This window comes from Colius striatus, chromosome 1 (assembly GCF_028858725.1).
Source record: "Colius striatus isolate bColStr4 chromosome 1, bColStr4.1.hap1, whole genome shotgun sequence".
NCBI classification, from domain to species: Eukaryota; Metazoa; Chordata; class Aves; order Coliiformes; family Coliidae; genus Colius; species Colius striatus.
The window spans coordinates 91,426,345-91,453,920 of record NC_084759.1 but is presented as its reverse complement, the minus strand read 5'-3'; the positions used below and the strand labels follow the sequence as shown (position 1 = coordinate 91,453,920).

Below are 27,576 nucleotides of genomic sequence, written 5' to 3'. Positions count from 1 at the left end.
AAAGTTCAATTTTGGAGAGTGTAATAGCACTTCATACAGTAGCTTTTCCTGAGAACTCACCACAGGCCACAGCCCAGAAGGATTCAGTCTCCCCTGCTTTCTGCTGTTAACCAGTAACAAGCTATAGAATAAGTATTTTAGAACACTACCCTGTGTTTCTGTGTATTGTGGAATGCACAAAATTCCATGAGACAATGATTAGGCTCATTGCTTTTGAAGCAAGCCCATGTGTTTTGAAGAAAAAACCCCAAAAGTTTGATGCATGAATTAAGGACCAGAAAAGAATAACACTGGTAAAGAAAAGCTTCTGTACCTTGATGCTCCTTTACTTCAGAGCCCATGTGCCCACAGACAGTATTCAGTTAAATAATAGTCTTAGCAATAAACAATGACAATACACAGAACGGTACACAACATCGCTCCTTTGGCTCCAAGTCATTCCACTTTGTTACTGAACAGTTGTTACGCAAAACCTCCGATGCACGGCTGAGAACAATAACCTTCACATCCCAAAGCTGGAAAGGCTAGTAACAAATTGGCAAAGGAAATTCAGATTGCACATCCCTTACGTAAGTTTTGTGGGTTTTTTTCTTGTGTAGTTTGAAATAGCTTCAGTAGAACTTTGGTATTCATCTGAAAATGGCTCATCTGGGAGGGCAGCGGGTGGTCAATAGTTCTCCAAGGTAAGCTCTGTCTGCAAAGGCATCCATTTCAAACTTCTCCAAACAAAGTAATTTCTTTGAAACACACCCAAAATAATTTGTTTTGAAATGTTTCATGCTGCAGCAGACCCAAGATACAGTTGCGTTCTCACAGGGATGTTAAGAAGAGCAGTAATAATAAAATCACACTGAGAGATGATGTGGTACCATGGCAATGGTTGCAGAGAACAGCAAGATGGTTTCTAAAGGAGTGCTCTGGGAAGATTTGCTGTCAGAGAACCTTCTATCTATTGCTTGGCCTAGTCAGAACTCTTCCAGTAGTTCATAGAATCATAGAATGGTAGGGGTTGGAAGGGACCTCTAGAGATCATCTAGTACTCAAGCAGGTCCACCTAGATCGGGTCGCATAGGAATGTGTCCAGGTGGGTTTGAAAACCTCCAGAGAAAGAGATTCCACACCCTCCCTGGGCAGCCTGTGCCAGGGCTCCCTCACCCTCACAGCAAAAATAGTTTTTCCTCCTGTTTAGATGGAACTTTTTGTGTTCCATCTTCTTTCCATTACCCCTTGTCAGGTCACCAGATCCAACTTTAAACATTTCCCTCCTGAAACAGAGCATTACTTAAGGTAATTTTTATAGCAGGAACAATCATCCACTGGAACAGCCTTCCCACAGACATGGTAAGAGTCCCTGTGAGAGGAGGCTTTAAGGATGCAACTGGATAGGGTACTAGATAATTCCATCTTGGCTCCTTTACACAGAATCACAGAATGGTAGGGGTTGGAAGGTTGGACCAGTGAACTTTCAAGGTCTCACCCATGGGTTGTTGTACAATTCTGCGATTCTGGGGATATCAAGAAACAGATAAGAGATATTATTTTCCATGTGACCACCACCATGCAAGCATTTTTTGTGTGACCATTCCTTTTTAAAATCATCTGGAACCAATCATTACCAGAGAGGTAAGATGCTGGGGCTTATGCAGGCCAGTTAGCGTGGGAGGGACGCTGGACAGCGCAAGAGTACAGAATACCACAGGCTGACATTAGGATAAAGAGGCTTTGTGAAACCTGAGAGGTCTCTACAATGGATGATTATCTCCATGTAAAATTCTTGTCAAATGGGCAATTACATGTTAAAATTACTCCAGTTGATTCAAAGCATCAAACACGCTACTATCAGTAGTAGTAACATAGAGCAGATGTATTCACTCTACAGCTAAGGCCAAAACCTCCTCTTCCCCATCTAACAGCTTAATCACCATTTACGTATGTCTAAACAAAGCCCTGATCATGTAGAAACTCTATATGCAGCACTGTAACCCTCCATCTGTGTGTGTACATATAGATATGTATGTTTTCAGGCATTAGACATCTTTTATTTACCCTAACAACTTCACCTAGGACCTCTTACATTGCTTTCCTTCCCCCGTTTTTTTTTCTCCCTGAAGTACCCTGCCAAAAGAGAACATGCCTTTACCAATTAGATACTAAACACAGAGTGCAAAGAAATAATATTTAAGTACATAAACAACATCTTCCATAATTAAAACCCAGCTTCCTCTTGATCAGTGGGTTTGATGTGAAGGAAAAGCATTTGTGGACAGAACAGCTGAGGAGAAACTTAACCGTCTCGTGACAGAGATGAAATGATCCAGGTGATAGACAGGCATAAAACTGAACTTCTCAGGATGCCGGAGACTAATAAAACTACAGGATCTCATGCTACTGTGTCAAAGGGATCCGAGGAAAACAGAAGGGGCTAAGGAATGAAAAAAAACAACTCTCTTTCCCCCACTGATAGGCATGCTTCTCCCATCAAATATAAGCCCCTCTCAGGTAGATACGTTGTAGGCTTGTTGACATTTACAGAAAAGTAGTTCTGCTCCTCTGACACACAACACTGGTCACCAGAAACCCCTTTCCTATACCAGTCCTGTTACAAGTAAGCTTTACACAGAGCCCAGCATGACAAGCCTCTGGACATTTCTATGGCACCAAGAAAACCATTCGGAGGTTAACTTCAGTATCCAGATATTTATACTTTGGAAGAACGTGTTGTAAAGATTATAAGGCATCCTTTAGGGGTAAAGTAGTCCATGTTAGTACAGACTTTCAAAGCTGAAGTCATTCCTACTCATATTTTTGCTAATACATAGAACATTTTCATAAATAAGATAGGCACAGATAGGACTTTTACAACCATCAATCTATCTTCACTCTTAAACACAGCAAGCTGCCTTATACTCAGCAAAGACCTGTAGCACAGTTCTGTGGTTCAGTCTGCTGCCCCAAAGGACCTTGTTCCTCAGCCCCAGCTGCAAGGATAGACTGGTCTTTCAGGATTTCAGGCAGCAACCTCTTTTTTAATATAAGTATTTTTTAAAAAGTTTATTCCTTTTTGATATAAGTTGCTTTTTCTCTGTGGGAAAGACACTGTCTTCTCGACATGCAAAAGTCCAGACTGCACATCAATGTATGGAGAATGGAATGAAAGACCGTATCCAGCAATGATGTGTTTGACCCAACCCACAGTTAGTGTCCCCAACAGTCACGCAGCCCTCGGCCCATTATACACTAGGGCACAGTGCCTCCATGTGGCACAATGGGCTACAGGCATTCTTATAACTTTCTCCTGCATTTCATACAATCTTGCGTGTGTGGCTATCCATGTAGGATTATAGTTTTGGAAACAGATGGAACAGAATCTGTAAGTCATTTCTGTGAGAAGGGCCAATATGGGGATGAAAAAATCAGTCATATTGACAACAGTGTTTGTAACACAAGTACTCACCAGGAACACACAGTAAAGTACAAAGGCTATATATATATATATATATGTATGCATATATATATAAAAAAGAATGCTTTCTCAACTGTTTATTACATGATGACAGACAACCAATTGGAAAAAAATCACATCCTGAACTTGATCAAAGGGGACTGATTGCTCTTCAGACCTAGTAGCTAAAAGCATGATTGAAAGAGCAGTTTCGAAAAAAATTACAGAAAACCATATCATATTCGTTTTTTTTGGGTTTGTAACTGCTTTGATTCAAACTTGACTAGAAGACCATAAAAGTTGCTTTAGCATTAGACCAGCTATCTCATTCGAGTCGCACTAACACTGTGTTATGGGTACAGCTTTTTCCCCTGACTAAAATGGAAATGCTTTGCGAAATCGGTGTATTTTCTTCCACATCACATTCATCCCCACCCCAAAGCCCCAACCTCCACCTATTTAACCAATGTTGTTAGATACGAGACCTAAAGAAGATAAAAAACAAGACAGTTATTGTTTTGCCCATTTGTGTCTTTACATTTCAGTCTTTACCAGCTGACCACAAATGCATTCCATCTCACTGTGAACAAGGTCTTCATACGTAATTCCCAGACTGGAAACAAGTGACATGGTATGGCTGAACAGGTTTTGTAAATGACTAGTGCTGTTAATATTTAGGATACCCCTGCTTTGGTTAAGGTGTATATTATGATGCTCCTGTCAAATCTTAATCTCACTGCACAAAATGCACAGTGCAAGGGGGTGCTAGATTTACGATGAGATTCTTTTCTGTTTGGTTTTTTGTTTGTGGTTGTTTTTTTTTTTAAAGACAGTGCAAGGTCTAGAGACAAGAAAATCTCAAGATTACGGTGTTGCAGGGAACTACGCCAATTTTAGCTTATATTTCATTGTATAAACATTTCCCCATCTCTGTTTGGTATCCAGCAAACAATCCCATTAGAAATTTTCCAAATGTCTGTGTATTTTCGTCTCTAAGTACTGTCTCAGTACAGTATAAATTAGTAGCTATACATCTGTTGCTGTTGCTCTGTTTGAACCTGCTGCTGTCCTGGCTGCTGTTGCGTTGGCTGTGCCGGGGGCTGCAAGACATCAGTCTGAGGCACCGACCTCCACGTCAGAGGATGCTGTTCTGTTATCTGGTTCCCAAGAGGGGCAATGGAGTTCACCAAGGTGGTCAGGTTTATAAAATGGGCCACAGACTGCGGATTGGCTGCCTCTGGCTGCGGCTGGATCTGAATGTCATTTTGGCGGTTGTGCAGCATGGCAGAGCCGCTGACGGTGTCGAAGGTCACGGTGAGGATTGAGTTGTCCAGCTGTAACTGGCGCTCGGGTGCAGTCAGGTGGCCCACAGCTACCGGCTGCAGGTTTGTGAACTGGGTTCCAGCTGCTGTCGTAATGGGGGTGACAGTGATGTTTGTCAGCCCGACAGAACTAGAAGGGGCTGTGACATTTGGGTCGCCAAGGGTCACCACCACCTGAGGAAAAACAGAAAGGTAACCTCAACCTGACTGACATCTGGCAGCTGACTAGCAAATATCGTGCACCCAGACAGATCCCAAGTGCTGGTGGGCTCACATGATGCTACTGCCAGCAAGAGAAGAGGAACGTAGAAAGCTTGGAACCTAACAACTTCTGTGTATAGGAGTAAGATGGCAATGGGAGGGAGGCATGTGCAGCCTTCAAAAGAAGCAGTCAAATTGGTTTTCATAATTTTAGTACCAGCTTCAGCCCACTAGTGGTATCTGGCAAACAAGCAGAAGGCAACACCAAAGGAAATGAACAAAAAAAACCCCAAAACATGAGGAGCTTACTGGTTCCAACTCCTTGACTGTTTAAAGCCTCTATTTTGTGTTACCACAGTCTATCAAGTTAGTCCTAAATGGTCCAATCACTCCTTTTGTCCAAATAGTAAACAAAAAGAATTGTTGTCCCTCTAAGCAACAGCTGCTACCCATCACTCTGCTCACCTGCTGGATGCTCTGTACAGCTGAATTAGTCTCATCTCCGACATTCCCAGTGAATTCACCTTCTTTCTCTGTGTATTCGCTGAAGGCAGGGTCCTCAGGCACTTGAGCTTCCTCCTCCTCACCCGACTTCTGTTTTCTTTTCTGGCTGCGTTTAGGAGCTTTCATATGCTGTTTCCCTTCTGGTAGTTCTCCCTGCTCTAAGGCTAATTCCGGCTAGAGCAACACATTTCCAAACAAAATATCAAGACAGTGAGAGCTTAGTGAAGTTCTGTGTAACAGCCTATCACTGAACAAACTTTAGCAAAAACCTGACTTCATGGAAGGAAACCTCACTCTATCATTGCCTCTGTTTTACCAATATAAAAATTATATACCAACACAGATAGATCAACAGTGAGCATCTGCTCATACGAGTGAAGCTGCAGCTGACTCTCTAAAAATTAAACACATTCTCTGGCCATCAGCCTATGCTCAGCTATGGTACATTCCCACCTCATCCTCCAGTAGGCTTGGAACCTAGTTCCCACCAGCATTCTGCAACAATGAATTTACCTGAACAATCCCAATTGAGGAGGCATCAATGGTAGTCGTCTCTGGCAGCTGCTCTAAATCATCAATCCTCACTGAAAGAATCTGTGGACAAAGAGGTACCGGCTGTTGAACTGCAGCAGTGCACAGAACAGCCAAAGAATACAGCGTTGCCATAATAAATCCTGCCACCAAGCAAACATGATGCAATCTAACATTTTACACATTTAATACAAGCGATTTAACTATATTGGGGTTTTTTTCTTTAAATAACCTTTATAGCATGTCATCTTTTCTTTCTCACTGAAAACCAGCAAAGTTTGAAAACAACAACAAAAGATTATACGTTTGTTTTTGTATTCTACAAAGAACATAACCCACTGGGAAGCAGTGAATTCTACAGAAAACAAACCTGTGTTTGGAAAGAAGATATTATTTTACCATTTCTATTTATAGACCTACAAACTGTGTCCTGCTCCATTATTTTCAGCCAAATCTGTACATCTCAGTTCAACAAAGAACAGAGACAAGTTGCCCTCTGGATTGCAGATATGCAGCTGCATTTTTAATCAAAAAATCAATAAACAAAGCTTTTTGTTGATTTTATTTCCCAGTCATGATGATAAAAAACAGAGGCAGCTCAAGGGAAAGCAATGCTAATGATAAATTGGTAGTAAAAAAAAAAGGCCTCAAAGGTACCAGCCGAGCTTTAGTTGACCTAAGGAAGAAATGCTGAAGAGAAACACAATAGCTATTCAGAACTGCAGAATGCAGAAAAAGCCCTACTGGGGTCAGACAAAACATCCCTCTAATCCAGATACTCTGCAGTCAGCATTCATCTTTAATACTAAGAATAATTTTGCATCATCAGCAGATGCTGCCATCACCTCTCCCCATTCACCACTTCTTTCAGATCGCTTCTGAATACAGAGAACACTATGGAGAAAAAGAGTCAGTACACTCCCTAATAGATGAAGACAAAACATGACAAAATACACATTTAAGCCGTGGCACAAAAAGAAAAGGGATTTGTAAAAAAGCTGAATAACTTGATTTTTAGGGACTGATGATAAGGTATGTTTATTACTGAAACATAACACAATGAAAGGGCTGATTCAGTTAAGTGCATACTTAACAGACACTACCTAAAACTGGCCCCAGAAGAGGAGAAAAAAGTAATTCCTTTCAAGTCATTGAAGGCCAAAAATTTTGTTTAAAACAACCACCAAACAGGAAAAAATCTCAACCTCAACAAACCATCCCACAATCTACCTGCCAAACTATCTCACCTCTGGATGTTTACGCCTCATGTGTCGACTCATGGATGCCCTAGTGGAAACTTTCGTCCCACACAGCTGACAGCTTTGGGCTTCTATCTTATCATGAGTGAGCTGGATGTGCTTCTGTAGCATGTAATCAGTGACATACTTCTTATCGCAGACTGAACACGTCCACTGTTTTCCTACTGGTGGCAGACAGAAGGAAACCCTGTTAGCAACACAACAGCCCTCAAACACGGGTATGTGATTGTCAGCGTCTCAACAGCCGGAACAATTTTATGTCGATAACTTGATGTGTCCTGCCAGTTCCAAGACTGGCCAGTCTCAAGCAAGCCTAGGAACAAAATGAAGCTATTGTCTTTGAATACTGTTTTTTAGAGGATTTACCTGTATGAATCAACTTATGAGTCTCCATTGTGTTTCTCTCACTAAATGTCTTGCCACAGAGCTCACACATGAAATCTTTGATCCCTGCATGAAAAGCACAGCGTCAGAGTGAGCATAGTCTAAAGCACCTGGGATAACTCCAAGCCTTGTATTACTAGAAAAGCCAATAAATCCCAGCCAAATAAGTAGCCAAACAAAGAAGCCTGGCTTCACTAGCTATTTTTATCTAAGTCATACTGCTCTATCTAGCAGAAAATGAATCCAAGTGGAATTGATGTGGGAGATAAAATTTTATTTTGGGACACGTGAATCTGAAGATTAAACTTAAATCAAACCCAACACTCTAGACCTGCTCGAAAAGGCCTCTCTTGAAAAAGCAAAACAAGAACATAACCAAACTATAGATCTTAATTGTGTAACAGTTGGTCCTGTCTGAGGAGAGGTCAAATCCCCACTTTAAAAACAACCCCATCAATATGCATATTTTTTAACTAGTGTTCCCCGTACTGACTGTTCTAGAGAAGAGTTCTCTCAGGAAGCATTTCACCAATTCAGTGCAATACTTTACATCTTTAGACACCTCACCTGTGTGTCTTTTGTAATGTTTCAGCATGTTGACTTTCTGTGCAAATTTTCGGTGACACTCCTTGCATTCGTATTCTTTAATCCCTTTGTGAAGTTTCATGTGGTGACGAAGTGCATGCTTTGTCTTCATTCCTGTGAGATAAAAAGTACAGCATGCCAATTAGTCCATTTCTCCTGTCTTTAGAAGAGAACTCAGGATCACCTTGTTGTTAGCCAAGAGCTTATATCTTCTGCATGTCCACAATCGCATCTTTTTAATTGTTTAAGCAGTGCACTGTTATTTTAATTCCAGGCAACAGCTCTGGAAAACATCCAACTGCTGAAGAAGAAACAAAACAGCAGGGACAAGCAAAGACAAAACATCATTAGAGGTATTAGACTTATTGCCTTCTACTGAAACACCAGATTTCTTCAAGTTAGAATGCAAACAATTCAAAAAGAGACAAAAATCAAAGCAACTTTGACTCTAAAAGGCTCTTAGAGAGAAGTTATTCTATTTCTTAAGCCTGAAAAGAGTCTAGAATGAAAAGATGAACTTGTATTCACTTTTATGCTGCAAATGCATTGGAACTCAACTCAGGCAAGCATGCCTCAACATGACAAAAGCAGTTTTTATTAAAACCAGTTTTGTCTTAAAGGCCATGAAACTAGATTGTATAAAATTTGGTGTAGTTTATGTAGCCATAAGACTCATGATTAATACAGTTTCTACCTCTCAAAAATGCAGGATTTACAGCACTCTAAGGATCTTCCCAATAGTCTAAGAATGAAAGTAGCTTTAATTCAGACATTCACCTGCTAGTCAGTATCGCAATTAATGGAAAACGAGGCATTAGACATACCTTTGCCACATTCTGCACACAAGTATTCTCGGATATTATCATGGACTCGCATATGTTCTTTTAACATGTCTTTTCTAGCAAATGATTTGCCACATTGCTCACAAGCATGACTTTTTACACCTTAAAAATAAATTTAAAAGACAACGTAAACAAAAAAATGTTAATGAAGAATGTGCCTCTCCTAAAAACTGACTAAACTGGTGAACTAAGAGGGCAACAGTCCACCTGTGTTGTCAACCACATCCTTCATGCACATTGTGGCCCAAACTAAATTAGAAGACTATGGAGTAAAAAGCTGGCTTTTTGTGTGATATCTGGAAAAAACAAAAAAGACAAAGCCTGAGGTAGGAAAATATTGAGTAGCATGAAATAACAATGAGCTGTTAAAAATGATTTTGCAGTAGCAGTTTTCAGCCTGTGTAATGGCGAGAAGGCAGCATGGATAAGAATTTGGGGAGGAACAGAATACAGAATTAGGATTTGTAGCAGGTGAATCCTGCATCATGTTAAGTAGGAATCTGGATTGTATGCCTAGAACAAATACCTTTATTAATACTATCTGCTTTGAAAACCTGTCTAAAAAACATAAATTGTAACTTACAGTAAAACCCATAACTTATTTCCTCCTGAAAAAAATAAGGCAGCCACTGGCAACAAATTTCTTTCTAATATTTATAATAATAACAACAATGCCCAACAAAGAAACACAACGTTTTTACCTGTATGTATAAGCTTATGTCTTTCCAGATTTCCTATACTGTTAAAAATCCTTCCACAGATTTCACATGGATGGATGTATCTGAAACCAAAAAGACCAGAAACTGTCATTCTTTTCTGGACACAAAGGTAGTTTTCAGGCATTTCTGTCAGTAACTGTATTTCACTTGGTAATACTAATTACTGTAAAAAGTTCCTTGAAACATAAATGCGTTTTTAAAACGAGACTTAAGCTCACTAAAAACTTGGAGCAGTCTGGGATTGCTCAAATCATAGCTTTTAGAAAATATTTACCAAAATCATGGATTTACACTTTACAAAGCCCAAACTGACAAGCTGCTGGCTAATCATCTGTGTGAAGCGAATCATTAACGATATGTGGATTTCAAGCTTTTAATAAATATTTTGACACTCATCATACAGCTTCAGATATCTTAGTACAGCACAATTTGCTAAAAGCACTGGGTGGCAGAGCCCCTGGAACTTCAAAACAAAGAGTCCCTCTCATCAGTCCGAGGTGGCTTCTTACTTCTGCACGTTAGGGTCAGGCAGGTTCTCCCGATGAATGACCATGTGAGCGTGGTAAGTCGCCTTCAAGGCAAAGCGCCGGTTACAAATGCTACAGCCGTAGCCTTTCTCCTTGTGCACATCCATTATGTGCTTCAGGTATTCCTTCCCTCGGCCGAAAGTCAACTGGGGAATGAACCAATAGTGAATGAAAGGGGGAAAAAACCAGTCTTTGACAACTGCAATGATGTCATAATGAGCTGCTGAGATCTAGAGTCAGAGTTGGTAGATATATAGACAAAAAAAAATCTGTGAAAGCTGGATAGGGCCTGAACCTCTTTGGCCATTCCAATCACATTGCTACAAGACAAGGTTAACTCCTTTGGAAAACTACCTTGAGATAGTGCCTCTGCTTCTTACATTGCACAACTAGAGGACCTCCAATTATTTGTGCGCTGTGGAACAGCCTTAGAGAAAGCCACATCTAACCTCCATTAGCTGTCAAAGCAAAGACATGGCAGATGGAAAATATGTCTTTTGGGCCCTAGAGGCACGGTAAGCCCTAATCTGCATATTAAGTTTTGGCACTAGAGCTCTAGAAGAGTTGATACTTCTAGGCATTGCAGGGAAGTGATTCTAGCTCAGCTCCTGGAACTGCTACAGCTAGGATAGACAAGTGCTCCACTACTGAGCTCCAGGTGCTAAGGAACCCTGCATACATACACATGCTCCACACATAGGAGGACAAAGCGCCATAACAACATCACCTTTCCCTGCAGTTACTCAAGGTATTTCTGACAGGACTGTGTAATGAAGGTGTACTTTGGAATAAGAGAAAAATAGAACCTTAAAGAGCTCAGAAGAGATGTTTCACTAAGACTCGTTCGCATGCTGTTCTCCTTTAGGAATGCCTGAACAGATATTCTCAAGCAAAAAGGGCCTCCCCATCTCCTCACAGGTAAACACTCATTTTTCACAGCTGTTTATTTCACAAACACCTGCAAAACCCCAGCTTCCAAAAAGCACTATCCAATTTGCATGGCACAATTGTCCTCATTTGGGAGCAAACCATTTTATATAGTTTATGTACCCATTAAGTATCAGGTGTTCCAATTACCCCATCGAGAGCAAGCATGATTCACCACCATGACACCAAATCTTCTTATGCTTACTGACATCACCTTAATATCAGTTTACACTTAAAACCAGCTCACAGATACGAACAGAAGACAGAAGTTTTGTTATCTCTATATCTTTAAAAAAACAATGAAGCTAAGCTAAGTACTTTCACCACATGAAGTGCAGACTGTGGAATAAGCTCTCATTTCTACGGGACAAGTCTGTGGCTTAACTACCGAAAGTCCCCAGTCCCTATGTCAGTTTGGTGAGTTTTGCTGTCCTCGGTGTTTGCTTTTGCATCCCACTTGCCCCAGCACAGCTTGCTCGCCCACTAAAGGCACAGAATCCAGACAGGCCTTGGCAACCCCGTTCTTCCTCATTACTTCTTTACAAAACATCAAAAGCAACACAGTAAGAGGTTTAAAAAAAGTCTTCCTCTCTCAGCTGACAACTGGGTACAGTTATGTTCCAGCAGTACTTCTAATGCCATCCTGCTAAGTGTAGGCCAAAAAGCAGTAGTGGTCAAATATAAGCACAATGAACATAAATAGCAGTCTTAAACCTCCAAACTGGATAGCCACTAGACGACCACCTGATCTCCTTTAAAGAGGACTGTATCATTCAGAAATGATTTTAATTTGAGCATAATTAAAAGGTAGTGTAAGATCTGAATGTTCCTTGACTGTTTCTTCCTGCAGTTTTTGCTTGCTTGCTTCCTTGCACACAGGTAAGTGTATGTATCTGTGTTGCTCTTTTAAGTGTTTAACATTCACCTTACAGCACACCATCTAAAGGCTTATGAAAGAGCACCACAGAGGTAACAGGCACCGCAGAAGAGAGCAGACCTGCTGATTGGCCTTCTCTTTGTGAACCCTTAATGTTATGGAAAATTCTGAATGATTTATAGACTCCCTCCTCCCATCCCAAAACAAGTGAACTGGAAAGTATTTAAAGCTACCTGGCACCTTTTGCAGCTATACTTGTGAGGCTCGGAGTCTGCACTTTCATCAGAGTTGTCATCATTTTCCTCTGACGAGATTCCAATTTTACCAATGAACTCTTCTCTCTGGTGGTCATCCATTAGTGCTATGTCCTGTGTAGGGTGGGAAAGAATATTCTGTTTTAGTAGATTAAGCTCCAATTTTAAAAGGTAACACCTAGTCAGCTTTTGTTGCCATGCAGACTGCCTTGTGTTAACGGTTGCTCTAACATTATTTATTTACAACATCCTTCTGCTTAGCTCAGTTCAGGTGAACAAAGTTCCTTTGTTCATGACTAAACAAGGAACAACTGTTCATCCAAACAAATAACCCTCAATTTGTTGTGTACAAAAGGAACTTCAGTGTAAACAGAGACTCAACTGGTACAGTACCACATTGATAAAAGCATCTTTATGAGCACCGCTGAGTGATACAACTCCCTTTCCATTCTATGCTTACAATTCAGTCTTCATCTAGTTGCATCAAAATATTCTAGGTCTGATTATGCACTATTAATAGGGCAATTTGGAACATTTTGATAAAACCAGGTGAGAAAGTCAATGCACAGGCAGTTATGCTAGTATATACAAGAGAATCACAGTCACTGGCATGGACAGGGCATGAACAATGCGTTCTCTTCTTTGTTTTTTTTTCTCTCACAAAGAGAGGGGATGGCCCCATCAGCCCAATCAAACTCCAGTTGGAACAATACATCCGTCTGCAGCCTTCCTGTTTAGTTATTCTGCCTGCTTTAAAAACTGAGCACCTTTTGCAATTCACCCAAGGTCACAGAGGTAGTTTTTTCCACAGTGTTCAGAACAGTGTTCTGCAGTCATAGAACACTGGCCATAACAATGTGACCATAACAATCTCAGTGCATTTACTGACAAGTTTATGTGTCTGCCAAGTAACATGCCTTTCATAATAAATCATTAACACAATACCTTAAAATGGACATGAATGTGGTCTCTCAGCACATCCACCCTGAAAAATTTACGTCCGCAGATTTCACAAGTGTATTTCTTGTCTCCATGTGTTAAAAGGTGTTTGTTCATATTGCTCCTACATGAAAACACCTAAAAGGAGGAGGAAGGAAGGGGTTTCATATCATGTCCAGCAGGACTACAGTTCTTTGCAAGCTATCCAATGGATAGCACAGAATGGATTTACTGTCCTGTTTCATTCATTCTGGCCATGCACATTTAGCTCGTTACCCAGCCAGCAGGCTACATCAGGAACTGCTGGCACAGCAAAATATAGGTGTACAGTTCCAAGGAACTGACCAAAACAGGCCATTCATCAGAGGCAGACTTCCAAAAAGCTGCAGCAAAATTACACAGAGTAGATTTAGAAGTATTTAAACAATGTCTTTTGAATCATGAATGTTCCATCTATCCATAAAAACAGATCTACAAAATCTACCTTTACTGATATATAACGTATCCACAGTATCAAAAGCAAAGGTCTACACACCAGCTTTCAAGTTGCTTGAATATATCTTGCACCATGAATCATTAAACGGTTATAAAATGTTACACCCAGTCTTTGTCCCTGTGATAACAGCAACTTAAGACCATGAGCACTAAACAATGAATTTACTTTGACTCCTATTAGAAAGTTATTCCAAATGCAGAGAGTCAACGGCAGCTGTTTACATTTCAGCAGCAAAATCACTGCAAATTAACTACGCCGTGAGATCTAACTGACAGACACCACGGTCACGTCATGCTCTACATTGCGCTGCATGTCTTGAAAATAGTCTGAACTCCAGTTTTGTTCTTATCTTGGTCCCAGCAGCTCTCACTATTTATGGCCACAGTGGGCTTGGACATACAGTGGCGCTAAGGCAGTTTAAAGAGTAAGGTCTTGGCTGAGACAGGGCTCGCTGGTAACTAATCACGTGTGTGTCTGTGTTGGGAGGTAACCTGGCTTGGCACATACCTCACTGCAAGCCCTTTACCTCCACCTTTTGGCAGGCTGTGTGCCTATTCAGGCTGCTACTGAGGTTTAACACATGGGTGGTGACTTCTTATGCCACGGTAACTCATCTGGAGGCAGGGGGTTGAGGCACACCGTTATCTATCCCTGCGGCATCCCCGGAGCTGCAACGCTGGCGAAGGCGCCTACCTTCCCACACACGGGGCATCCCGAAGGCTCCTTCTTGTAGCGAACCATGTTTTCTGTGCTGTGCTCAAAGTCTTCTCTTTTCACACGCCTCACTCCTTAAATGGAACAGTCCCCATCAAAAAAGCAAAACAAAGAAAATAAACCATGGTTTTCCATTCCAATCTGCATGTCCTTTCAGGTGAACAGTGTAGAGAAGAGTGAAACACTGGGAAGAGCCTCAATGCACTATCTAATTGTTTGAAAAAGGATAAATTAAAACAATGCTTTCACAGAATCCTTAAGAATATAAAAGCAGTCTCCTGAAGTGATGTATTACTGCTTGTTGCCTATGACACCAATTTTGAAGTGTCTGAAAACAGATATCTGTTGTCAACATCTGGAAACAGATGTTTCCAGCGGCACTTTGACAGGGCATCTGGCCTGGAAACTCCCCATCGCAGTCTCTGAGGAGAGGGGCAACCATCCAGCATCATCTTTAATGCTCAATGAAGAGCACTGAATGCTCAATGAAGAGTGGCCAGTGACGGTCAGCTATACCCAAAGCACCAAATTAGACAATCATACAATTGTTTTAGCTGGAAAAGACCTTTAAGATCGTTGAGTCCAACCACTAACCTAACACTGTCAAGGCCAGCACTATGCCGACCTTAAGGCATTAAGTAGCCTCACCAATCTGGCTGCTTTTTTAAAATCACTTTTGGTCTTATCATTTAGATTACTCGAGACATTTTAAATATATATTTCAGCAATCTCCCATCACCCAAGTTTTCCGGGAGTTCTTAAGTACCTCTAACATCCTTCAATGTTTGAGGTTTTGAACACTAAACTCTTATAATCTCATTTTCATATATTATCAAGGTTTTGAAAGATAATGTCACACAGCATTCCATTTATACTATATACAGTAGCATATACTTTCAGTTCTATGTTATAAGTTAGTTCTCTGCCTTCAAATTTTCAAGGTTTCTCAAGGAAAGAATAAAATTCAAAAAAAGGAAAAGATTTCATTAAAATCAACCAGTCTAAACCGCTACATAATAAGCCAAACAACTTCCATGACTGTTAGTAGAACGGGATCCAATCATGTGAGGCTGGAAAAAAAGGCAGGTGCACCTCCTAGAAGGTTTTTCACAGAACTAGAGAACTTCACTCCAGGATCCGTTACTATTATTCTGAATAAATGCCACATTTTGCTGAAACCTGCTACTCCAGATCAGGTGAACTGAAAAAAAACCAGCCACCCAGAAGAATCCGATTTCCTTAACCTTCCCACTTCTAGTGCTGTTTCAAGAGCAGTAATTAGGTTGATCTGCAGTATACTTACCTTCCAAGTGTCGTCTTTGATGGTCTAGCATGACATCCTTCCGGTAGAACATCTTATTGCAGATTTCACATGCAAACTTCTTATCCCCATGCTTCTTCTTGTGTTTTGAAAGATTACTGTTTGTAGAAAAGAATCTGAAACACATCTCACACTGGAATGTCTTGTCATCTGTAAGCAAGAGAAATCACACAGCTCTTTACAGACGAAAAAGGAAATGCAAAAGTATGTGTTTCTCTTTCACTTTAAAAGTTATTTCAAAGGTAGTAAAAATATATGATGATAACTTGAACATGGAATCTAGCACTGTAACCTACTATGGGTTATTTGCACTATGATCTAGCATATATTAAAATAATGTTACAGTTGATTCAAGTTTTTAATGTACCTAAAATTACTACACATACAGCAATACAGCATCACAGAAACAGTTGTGTCTAAGCACCAGCATATTTCTGCCAGCACTGACTCCTAACACCAGCCACAACAGAATACTCCAGAATAAAGTCTCAAAAATATATCATCACGTGACAATAGGTCTATGGGGAATTTGGTTTGTATTCAGGAGTTGAGGCTTTTCCTGGAACATGAAAGCATGGTCCCGTAAACGAAATCTGCCAGAGTTGCAGCAACCACAAAGAACTAATAATTCAATGCTTTAATAAGCAGAGTAAAAACTGCTGCTCATTTGGGTCAACTCTGAGAGAAAATGAGCTGTTGTACTTGAATAAACAGAATCTCAGAATCATTATGGTTTGAAATGACCTTTAAGATCATTGTGTTCAATCACTGACCTCGAACTGCCAAGCCAGAGACAGAATCTCAAGGGTTGGACGGGACCTCAAAAGATCATCTTGTCCAACTCCCCTGCCAGAGCAGCACCTCCTAGAGTAGGTCACACACGAACTCATCCAGGTGGGTTTTCACTAAACCATGTCCCTCAGCAACTCATCTACGTGTCTTTTGAATATCTCTAGGGTTGAGGACTCTCCAGTCTTTGTAAGGCTGAGATTTTATACAAGCTGCACCCTCTGAATCATAGAATGGCAGGGTTTGGAAGGGACCTTTAGAGATCATATAGTCCAACTCCATGCAGCAGGTCCACCTAGATCAGGTTGCATAGGAACATGTCCAGGCAGATCTTGAAGACCTCCAAGGAAGGAGACTCCACACCTTCCCTGGGCAGCCTGTGCCACTGCTCCATCATCCTCACAAGTAAAATATTTTTTTCTTATGTTTAAATGGAACTTTTCGTGTTCCAGCTTCATCCCATTACCCCTTGTCCTGTCGCTTGACACCATCGAAAAAAGGGATGCCCCAAACTCCTGACACCCACCATCTAGATACCTCAGTCTCCTCTTCTCCACACTAAACAGCCCCAGTTCCCGCAGCCTTTCCTTGTATGAAAGATGTTCCAGTCCCCTGATCATCCTGGTGGCCCTGTGCTGGACTCTCTCCAGAAGTTCTTGTCCCTCTTGAGCTGGGGAGCCCAGAACTGGACACAGGACTCCAGGTGAGGCCTCATCAGGCCAGAGTGGAGGGGGAGCAGAACTTTCCTCGACCTGCTTTGCACACTCTTCTTGATGCATCCCAGGATGCCATTGGCCTTCTTGGCCATGAGGGCACATCGCTGGCTCATGGTTAGTTTATTATCAACCAGCACTCCCAAGTCTCTCTCTGCAGAGCTGCTCTGCAGTAGGTCAACCCCCAGCCTGTACTGGTGCATGGAGTTGTTCCTTCCCAGATGCAGGACTCTGTACTTGTCCTTGTTGAACCTCGTGAGGTTCCTCTCTGCCCAACTCTCAAAGCTGGTCGAGATCCCACTGAATGGCAGCACAGCCTTCTGGGGAATCAGCCAGTCCTCCCAGTTTGGTGTCATCAGTCAACTTGTTAAGGGTACGCTCTGTCCCCTCATCCACGTTGTTGATGAAGATGTTGAACAAGACTGGCCCCAGAACCAATCCCTGTGGAACTCCACTGGCCACAGGCCTCCAACTCAATTCTGTGCCGTTGATCACCACCCTCTGGGCTCTGTCATTCAGCCAGCTCTCAATCCACCTCACTGTCCACTCATCCAAGCCACACTGCCTGAGCTTTCTGATGAGGATGTTATGGGAGACAGTGTTAAAAGCCTTGCTGAAGTCAAGGTAGATGACATCCGCTGCTCTCTCCTCATCTAGTCAGCCAGTTATGCACTCACAGAAGGATATCAGGTTGGTCAAATATATGATTTCCCCTTGGTGAAGCCACGTTGGCTCCCCCTGATAACCACCTTTTCCTTCATATGTTTAATAACAACACTGAGGATGAGTTGTTCCATTCCCTTTCCAGGGATGGAGGTGAGGCTGACCAGCCTGTAGTTTCCTGGGTCGTCCTTCCTGCCCTTGTGAAGACTGGAGTGACACTGGCCTTTCTCCAGTCCTCAGGCACCTCGCCTGTCCTCCATGATTGTTCAAAAATGATGGAGAGAGGCTTAGCAATCACATCAGCCAGCTCCCTCAGCACTCTAGGATGCATCCCATCAGGACCTATGATGGGACCCCATCAAGACTTATGAGCCTTAAGTTTGGCCAACAAGTCTTTAACCTCTTCCTCTTCCACCCAGGGCAAGTCCTCTGCTGTCCTGTCCATCCTATTATCCTTCCTGAGGGTCAGCCTTGGCCATAAAGACTGAAGCAAAGAAGGCATTCAGTACTTCGGCCTTCTCTGCATCCTCGGTCACCAGTGCACCCTCTGTGTTTAGTAGTGTGCCCACGTTCCCTCTCATCTTCCTTCTGCTGCTGATGTACTGAAAGGGAATGAGAAAATCTATTCTGAATGGTGCTGTAAGGGGCAATTACCCAGGTGATTCTGGACTGCTAGTTATTTTAAGTCCATACAAGTAACCAGGGTGTCATTTTCTAAGCATAAGAACATTCAGCTTAAACATGAGTCACCACAAGCCATGGCTATGGCAGAAAAGGATAGGTTCTAGTGAACCTAAGAAAAAAAAAATCTGGAGTTACTACTCTAAGTATAAAGAAAGAACGAGAAATCAGAAGAAAACTATAATCCCAGAAAACTACAAACTATTGATAGCACTGTCCCCCTTTCCAGTTCCTCTATTTCAGAGAAACGAGCTGAAACTTAGGTTCAGGAAAGAAAATAAAATAAAGATGGTGACAGGTCATCTGTGAATATACAAATGAAACACCAGTGAGGTTATTAGTCAGGCAGGCAGGAGATACTAAAAAAACCCAATACATAAGTGGATGTATTGTTCTACAGATTATTGGTTACACTTTTCTTATCACAAAAAGTGTTTTTTTTGAATGAAGCAGAAGCAGGCTGCTTGTTGTCACAATGACAAAAATCTGAATTCCTGCTCCCTTTCTTTAGTTTATATGTGGGATGCCAGAGGAGGTGGAAGAGACAGCCATTCTCACCTGTCCTGCAGTTATGGAACTCCAATGCACTCTCTATTCGAAAGGCCTTCTCACATGTGGTGCACTTATATCTGTACTCACTGTCAGCCTGAGGATTGCAAATAGTAAGTGTTTAAGTGAGGGAAAAGCCAAGTCACGTCTGATAGATAAATTCTAAAACTCAACTACTTTTTTCTGTTTTCTGTCTGTTTCAATTTTTCTTCCTGCAAAATTCTGACACTGTATCATCCTGACACGTTCCCACATTTGAGCTCTATTAAAACACAAAACCAAACAACAAAGAGTAAATCATGCATATATGTGTGTGTGTGTAACAGCCTTCTGGACAACTCCTGGTCCAACAGGGAGACAACATTTTTGAGAAGCAAGATGTAACCTGGCTAATCCTCCAGCTCCAGAAGAGATGCCAGCAGTCTGGGAACTTAGGATCTCAATACCAAGCAGCAATGAACATATTCACTGATAAAGCCCCACTACAAGTATGTTTCGTATATATCTGGCTGTAGCAATGAAAGGCCCTCACTAGCAGGCATGTCACCATGGAGTTTACATGTGAGCACACAGCCCTTAATGACACAGCCTTTACCCAGAGAGTTCACATATTAAGTAACACTATAGGTGGAGATATATGAAAACAGAACAAACAAGATTGGAACAATCTTATTTAGTACCATGCACTCAAGTTACATCTTGCCTCTAGATCACACAGATCCAGTTAACTCCAGCTTGTCTTGCTGTAACTGATGCCTGAAAACAACTTTCTATAGGAAGTTCAGACATGAAAAAGGATTTGTATGCTCAAAAGCATGTCCATACTTTGCAAACTCCATTCTAAAAGAAGATGTTACCTCTTCCCTTCAGTTTTATCTCACCTATGCTCAAATGTAACTGACCCAAGCTTCCAGGCTAGCACCTAGAAGCTCACTGGTTAGTTTTCAGTTAATCTGCTGGTCATTTACACTCACTTCGTTCCTGCTGTGCTTGTATGAAACGTGCTGCTTCAAGCTCTCCTTACGGCTGAACAGCTTTGCACATTCCTCACATTTAAATAGTTTGTCACCTGAGGAGATCAATCAAAATAAAATTAAAAAAAGTGGTCAGTGACTGACAATCATCAACTCCAGGCAAGACAGAAGAAACCAAAGCACAAGCAATTACAAATAAACAGGCTAGTGACGAGAAGCTTTAGTAATTTAAGAGATTCAAATAGTGGATTTTAACATTGTCCAACAATTTTGTTTGGTTCCCCTCCCCCCTTTTTAGTGATTATTTTTAACAGAATCTTTAGAAGTAGAGTCATGGATTCCTGGAACTGCAGATTACAAGCTAAAAAGTACCCAGCTGACATTTACAGAACAATGTGCCTGTGAAGGTGGGGGGGCAATATATATGTATATATGTAAAGTGAAATTTTAGAAAAAACCATCACATCCTCAGTCTCACTTAAAATATGTACCTAAATTAATATTTTAAGCACTCCAATTTCAACTTTCAACTAATACCTTCTCATGCTTTGGTCTGCAAAACTAAGAGTTCCCTAGAGAGAGGGTGTAGTGGTTTTGCCTGGGCCAGGATTTTTGGTAGTGGGGGTGCTACAGGGGTGGCTTCTTTAAACAGAGTTGCCAGAAGCTTCCCCTGTAGCTGATAGGACTAGGGCCAGCCAATTCTAAAATGGACCCTGCACCTGACCCAGGCCTGGCCAATTAGTGATGGGGGTAACACCTCTGTGAATAACATATTCGAGAAGAACAAGAAGCTGCTGAGCAGTTGCAAACTGCAGCAGCAACAGGGAGTGAGGATGTGAAAACATCTCTGCAGACACCAAGGTCAGTGGAGAAGGAGGAGGGTGCTTAGGCCCTAAAAGAAAGACTCCCCTGTGACCTGTGGTGAGGACCATGGTGGGGCAGCTGTGCCCCTGCAGCACACGGAGGCCACCGGGAAGCAGAGATCCACTGGCAGCCCGTGGAGGACCCCACGCTGGAGTGGGCAGATACCTGAATGAGGCTGTGACTCTGTGGGAAGCTCACCCTGGAGCAAGTTCCCGGCAGGACCTGGGAGCCTGTGGGGAGTGAGGAGCCCACACCACAGCAGGTTTGCTGTCAGGGCTTGTGATCCTGTGAGGGACTCAGGCTGGACCAGTCGGTACCTGAAGGACTGTTCTACTGGTGGATGACCCACATTGGGGCAGGGTGTGAGGAGCTGCCGCCGTGGGAGACCTCCATGCTGAAGCAGTTCGTGAGGAGCTGTAGCCCATGGGAAGGACCCACCCTGGAGAAGTTCATGAGGGACTGTCTCCCATGGGGAGGGACTCCACAGTGTAGCAGTGGGAAGTGTGAGGAGGCTTCCCCCTGAGAAGCAGCAGCAGCAAAGTCCATCTGTAATGAACTGACTGCAACCTCCATCCCCCATCCCCTGCGCTGCTGGGGGTAAGGAAGGGGAGTCTCAGAAAGAGGAGAAATGGGGGAGAGGTGTTTTAAGATTCAGTTTTATTTCTCATCTCTCTGCTCTTATTGTTCCTTTAATAAATCAAACTTTTTTCTCCTCGAGTCTGTTTTGCCCTTGATGCTAATTGCTGAGTGATCTCTCCGTCCTTAACTCACAAGCCATTTGTTGTATTTCTCTCTCTCCTGTTCAGTTTAGGAAGGGGAGTGATTTTATGACTTGGTGGACACCTGGCTAAACCACTACAGAGGGATTTTTTTTAAAAAAGGAAAGAAGAAAGGGTTCTACTAAAATTATGTATTCCAATACCTAAGGATAGCTTAGCTCATTCACTCAAAGGTGGAATCACCGAGAGACAAAAAATCAACATGCAAGTGAAGGCAAAAATCAAACCCACCATGAGAACGGATGTGCCTGCTGAGGTTGCTGCTGTTCTGGAAGATCTTACTGCAGATGCTGCACTGATAGACTCGCTTGTGCTCCCCAAGCTGCTTTATCAGCTTCCGCCGTATACCATGTCTACTGGAGAGAATTAAACTTCTTTTGAGGGACATGGTGTTTTGGTGATGAGCAAACCTACTGGATTAGAGAAAGAAAGGCAGGGACTGAAAGGTATCCCACAGGTTGCAAGAAAGAGTCCCACCAGCTGGCAAAAGCTAGAGGAGTGTTATGCTCAGCTTCTGGCAGAAGAGAGAGGCCTGGAGCTTCCTCATTGCCAAGATGCCCTCCTGGCCACTCCCTGGAAGCACCAGATGTCAGAGGGCAGCTCGCTCCACATTATCTTCACCCAGCACAAACGAGGAAGAAAGGACCAGCCACCAGCCTCGGAGATCTTTTTGTAGGCCCCTCAGAAGAACACAGACGATCTGTTCTGCTTACCCTCTGAAAATATCAGCACTCCTTCAGTTTAGAAAGCTTGGAGGTTTGCATGCAAAAGGCGTATGCGGTAAGAGGGCAGCAGGGCACTAAGAAGCAGTACTGTTATGTTTCCAGGCATAACCACCCACTGGAATGCATTTTTGATGGCTCTGTGTCTGCCAAGGTCATTGATATATAGAATTCCCAAATATTGCTACACTAAGTGTAATTACTGGCTAATTCTGAAAAATCAAGTGCTTTACTGTACAAAAAATAATTCAAAAAGCCAATTTAGAGACACAAAAGAACATAAATTTATTAAATGGTATTTAAGAGTGTCCCTGAGGTTCTGTTATACTGAATTTTTCCCCCTCCCACTGCTCTAAATCTGAAGTACCATGTGCACAAACCAAAACAAAGTCATTCATGAGCTGGGATAACAAGCATTTTTTTGGAAGAAAATCCCTTTGCCTGTTTCATCACCAACATTCAATGGGAGTAATATTTCACCTTGCAGCTGCAGGAGGCTTTTGGAATCACACTGAATGAAAGCAGTAACATGATGGAGGACAAAATTCTCATGGCTTATATACTAAAATTCTGCCGCCAATAACTCCCCATGTGTGCACCATCCTTCAGTGTACAAGCCATCTTTGTGGCACTCAAAGCCAGCTCTTCTAGCAGCAGCAGCATCACACAATTTCATGCTAACAAAACAGAGCATCTGTGGGCCCAGAAGTTGAGCAGAGCTGTTACATGTTAGATAATCTTAACTAAGACCAAGAGGAAATTCCGCATCTCAAAACACTTACTTTGTCACTGAACTGATGCTATTTGTGGTGCTAGGCATCTTTCCTAAAACCAATTCCATAATCCTCTCTTCTGCAGCTGAAGGCAGAGCTACCTCTTCAGGTGGGACCTCAGTTACATCATCAGCTACACGTTCCACTGCAAAGACGTCATAAAAATACAGTGTTAATGCGGATGGCTAGAGATAAAACCTCAAATGCAGAATTTTTAATGAGATGTGGCACTGAAAACATGGTATTTGTCAATGACAAATGATGGGTAACTAATGGGTAGGTAAAGCTTGCAAGATAAAGTGGTTATTGAATGGTAAGTAAGATAGAGCCATCATCTCTTACAGGTCTTACCTTTACAACCTATTACTAAGGAGTCAGTTGACTATGACTGTTGACCAGTTGACTACTAGAACTTCCCTTGAAGGAAAAGCCCCTTTCAAGAGTAAATCCTAAAGCAGAGAGAGGAAGGTATCTTCTCTTGACAGGAAGGATGCTCTCTCCTGGTCCTCCTTAGCTTGGATCAGAAATAGTGTGACCAGTAGGGCCAGGGCAGTGATTGTCCCCCTGTACTCAGTGCTGGTGAGGCTGCACCTTTAATACTGTGTTCAGTTCTGGGCTCCACACTACAAGAGGGATGTTGAGGTGCTGGAGTGTGTCCAGAGACGAGCAACGAAACTGGTGAAGGGTCTGGAGAACAAGTCTGATGATGAGCAGCTGAGGGAGCTGGGGATGTCTAGCCTGGATGAAGCTGAGAGGAGAATCTCTCTCCAACTACCTGAACAAGGGAGTGAGGTGAGGGGTCAATGTCTTCTCTCCAGTAACGAGTGACAGAAAATGAGGAAATGGGCTCAAGTTGTGCCAGGGGAGGTTTTAGCACTGGAACAGGCTGCCCAGGGAGATGGTGGAATCCCCATCCCTGGAGATATTTAAAAGACACATAGATGAGGTGTTCAAGAATATGGTTTAGTGGTGAGTTTGGTAGTGTCAGGTTAGTGGTTGGATCCAGTTATCTCCCAGGTCTTTCCAACTGTTATGATTCTATGATTCCTGCAGAAAGCTAGGCAGGTCTCTTATAACCAGTATCTGATGCTTCTCTGAGCCTCTGTCACTAAAAATGTCACAGGAGAACGCAGGTAAACTAAGTGTAGGTGCTGTAACATTTAGTGTAGACAAAGCCCTCAGATATAACTAACAAAGTCTGGAAATCACCTGCTTCAGTGTTCTACCTAAAAAGCTCCATCTCATCTCCGTGCTACTTACTGGGCATTTCTGAGACAGCATCGATGCAGACTTATGAGGGGAAACGTGCTCCAGCATTTTCTTAAGTTTTGTTTTACCTGCAGAATCTTTCTCTTCAACAGCCACATGAGGTGTTTCTGCTTTTGCTGTTTTGGACTTTCTGCCCCGCCTGGCCTTCCTCCTCGAGTCTGTATTGGCGCTGCCGGCATTACAAACCACTGGCTGCTTTGCCGGTGCAGCCTCCGCTGTTTTCTCTGCAACAGCCTCATTTTGGCTGGTTTGAGGGGCACCTTTAGCCTGTTCCAAGTGACTCAGCAAGTGCTCTGGGTAGACAGGAGGAAAGAAACTGTCACAAAATACTCAAAGGGCTAGATCCAGTTGAAGCCTATTTATCAGATGAACCTCACTTAGCAGAGAACCACTTCAAATTACTTTAAAAGCAGTCACAATACCTCCCTAATAAAAGCACAGAGTCTACTGAACATTGAAACAATTACTCAGAGGGACTGAATTTTTAAGAGATTTGCTTGATCTTGCTGGAAAAAGGTTGTGTTATCTGATAATGGGTACATTTTTCCAAGTGCCTAAGTTATTTAGCAGCCTAAGCTCTTAAATATTGTAAGTTCTTTTGAAAATTGTATAGAACAGCTGCCAAACAAATGCATCACATTACCTTTATTAAATCTGTGCCATAAATACCGGACAGATAATATCACTAAGTATAAGCTGGCACCACCAACCCTATATACTGCTCATGCAGTTCTCCATCAACATTCACACGTCATCTTCCACCATGACAGTTTTATTTCTTCTAGATTCAACATCACAGTTGTTTGCCTAGAGACTGACCACTGCCATATCTAAAATACCACTATTTTATCTTCCTTGCTATGCTTTTTCTTAAAGGAACATAAAAATGAAAGCCTTTCTCTTACTGCATCATGGACGGGACATGGCTTTACAGTGTCATGCTCTGGAAGAGCAGAATTTTTATGATGCTTCTCAATACTCTCTTGTGAATTTCTAGCACTTCTTACCTGTCAGTAGTTGAGGCTCCCGGAAAGCAGATGAACACACTTTACACGTCCACTGGTTAGACTCTGGTTCTGCAGCTCCACTGCTTTCTGGAGTGTTCACTAAATCACAAGAATACTGAAAGCTTTGAAAATGGGAAGGTGGTAAATCCCTGTAGCTTTGTTAAACCTGCACTAACTCCCCAAGTATCACAAGTTAGGATTTGAGCATCAAGAGGCCCACAGGGGGACCTGGGACCACTTCAGGATTTTCCGAACATGAATACTTGAAATATCAGAACAGATGAGAAATCAGAACAGAAATTAAATGATGCAAGAGAGAACATCAGTGCTCCTGTAAAGTCCTGAGGGTCCTGTTGTCACTTTCTAAAGAACTCTGATTATCAAAGGCGCAATGTAAAGCAATTTTTAGCACCTTTAAAACTGAGGTCACCAGTCATCTTCTGGATCAACTGAGGAGAGAATGGTATGTGAAGAGCATTGCAGGGTCAGAAGATTTGGATTAATGGAAGTAAGGGTGAGGACAATGAAAACCTGGTTTTGAGCAGTTTCACTAATTAGATGTTCTATGAAACCACCATATTAACATTTTGAAATATCTGCTAACACCAGATAAAGAAAATAAAGAAATTAGGAGGAAAATGGAGCTGGAGTGAGAAATAAAACATAGGAAAATGGCTACTTTGTTCACAGTCCACTGTGTTTAAGTCCTTGGATGACATGTCTGAATTTACCATGGGGATCTGATATATCAGAACTAGTTCTGAGATTTCTTTTTGGTATGCACAAAGCTGAATATTGCACAGTCTATGAGACTCCCCCAGACGAGGAGGATGACACTGGGAATAGGTTAAGTGAATGGTGGTACAGGAGATTCAAAATGTGCATCAGTTTCTGACACAGATTTCCTGTAAGTTTATTAGCAAGTCAGTTCATTTCTCTGCCAGAGATGTCCCATCAGTAATGGGACAATAAATTTACTCTTTTTCACTGTTGGCTCTTAAACCAAAATAAAAAATCCTCTCAGGCAGAGGTTGTTTCCTGCCACAAGTTACGCTCAGTGTTCTGCACTACAAAGGTGTGACCTCATCCATGCTGTAATCAATAAATAAAAAAATGACTAGATAGTTCAACAACAGAAATTCCTTCTTCGCAGGCTACATAAAGAACTTACTTATCTTGAGAGTTCTGTCTGGGAGGACCTAAACCCCAAGATTCTGCATAACTTAAAAAGTCAGACTGATGAGCAACGTCTAAGCTACTTTATCTGTCTCACAAATTTGCAGGCTAGTAAAACTGAAAAACATTATTTACAAATCTGAAGTCTGTTGTGGAAAATTGTCCCTGACTTTGAACTTCTCTTGCTCTGTAGCTGGTTCATGAAGTAAACCTAGAAACCCTAGCTGTGTACTGATTTGCCAGGAAGAGAGAGGGCCTGCCTGTTGAGGCTTCTTCAGGCTTCCAGGGCGGGTGCAGAGCAACCCAGTTTACTTAGAAGCACAAATCTATTAGTTGGCAACTGCTTTGTAGGACCTGAGGAAAACAGTCAGAGGAGAGGCCCATTTTGTTTAGAACACATCAAAACACTGCATCAGTGGGAATACTTTAGGGGTTCCCTAAGTATAAGAGGCTGTGTTTTGTTTATATTGAAGCTGCACCTTCAGACAGCAAGATGAAGGATGTAGAAGCTATTCAAATTCATCACAGATCCCTCCCAAACCCCACTCCCAAAAAAATCATACCAAACTGAAAGACAACTCCTCAATCAAATTCCCATTTTAGCTGTGACACAACCCAAGTTAAGTGAATGGATCCCATTAATTGCTCTGTACACATCTGGAACAACTCTCATCATCTTCTCCTGGCTACTTACTGTATTAGTAAGCAAAATTTAGCAAAGTAACTTGTTCAAAAACCAGACACAGAATGGTTTTCTTTTGAACTCCAAAATA

General features: G+C 42.1%; 1 protein-coding gene across 6 annotated transcripts in view; it reads right to left on the bottom strand.

The window, feature by feature from the left end:
• Positions 1-305: 305 nt before the first annotated feature.
• The window catches only part of PRDM15 (PR/SET domain 15), a 42,667-nt gene continuing 15,396 nt past the window's right edge, over positions 306-27,576 (bottom strand). For 2 of the 6 annotated variants that reach the window (XM_062000850.1, XM_062000900.1), the window contains 19 exons: positions 25,628-25,726; positions 24,689-24,913; positions 23,361-23,496; positions 22,088-22,269; positions 20,214-20,308; positions 19,249-19,336; positions 15,827-15,994; positions 14,503-14,597; positions 13,320-13,451; positions 12,354-12,488; positions 10,299-10,462; positions 9,772-9,851; positions 9,053-9,172; positions 8,211-8,342; positions 7,626-7,709; positions 7,248-7,423; positions 5,983-6,063; positions 5,431-5,643; positions 306-4,938 (listed from right to left, as the gene is read on the bottom strand). In XM_062000850.1, coding sequence (XP_061856834.1) covers positions 4,462-4,938; positions 5,431-5,643; positions 5,983-6,063; positions 7,248-7,423; positions 7,626-7,709; positions 8,211-8,342; positions 9,053-9,172; positions 9,772-9,851; positions 10,299-10,462; positions 12,354-12,488; positions 13,320-13,451; positions 14,503-14,597; positions 15,827-15,994; positions 19,249-19,336; positions 20,214-20,308; positions 22,088-22,269; positions 23,361-23,496; positions 24,689-24,913; positions 25,628-25,726 — 2,882 coding nt within the window. In that variant the 3' untranslated portion in view covers positions 306-4,461. The remainder of the gene's footprint in view (positions 4,939-5,430; positions 5,644-5,982; positions 6,064-7,247; positions 7,424-7,625; positions 7,710-8,210; positions 8,343-9,052; positions 9,173-9,771; positions 9,852-10,298; positions 10,463-12,353; positions 12,489-13,319; positions 13,452-14,502; positions 14,598-15,826; positions 15,995-19,248; positions 19,337-20,213; positions 20,309-22,087; positions 22,270-23,360; positions 23,497-24,688; positions 24,914-25,627; positions 25,727-27,576) is intronic. The other 4 variants (XM_062000868.1, XM_062000860.1, XM_062000878.1 and 1 more) reach the window with 4 other exon arrangements.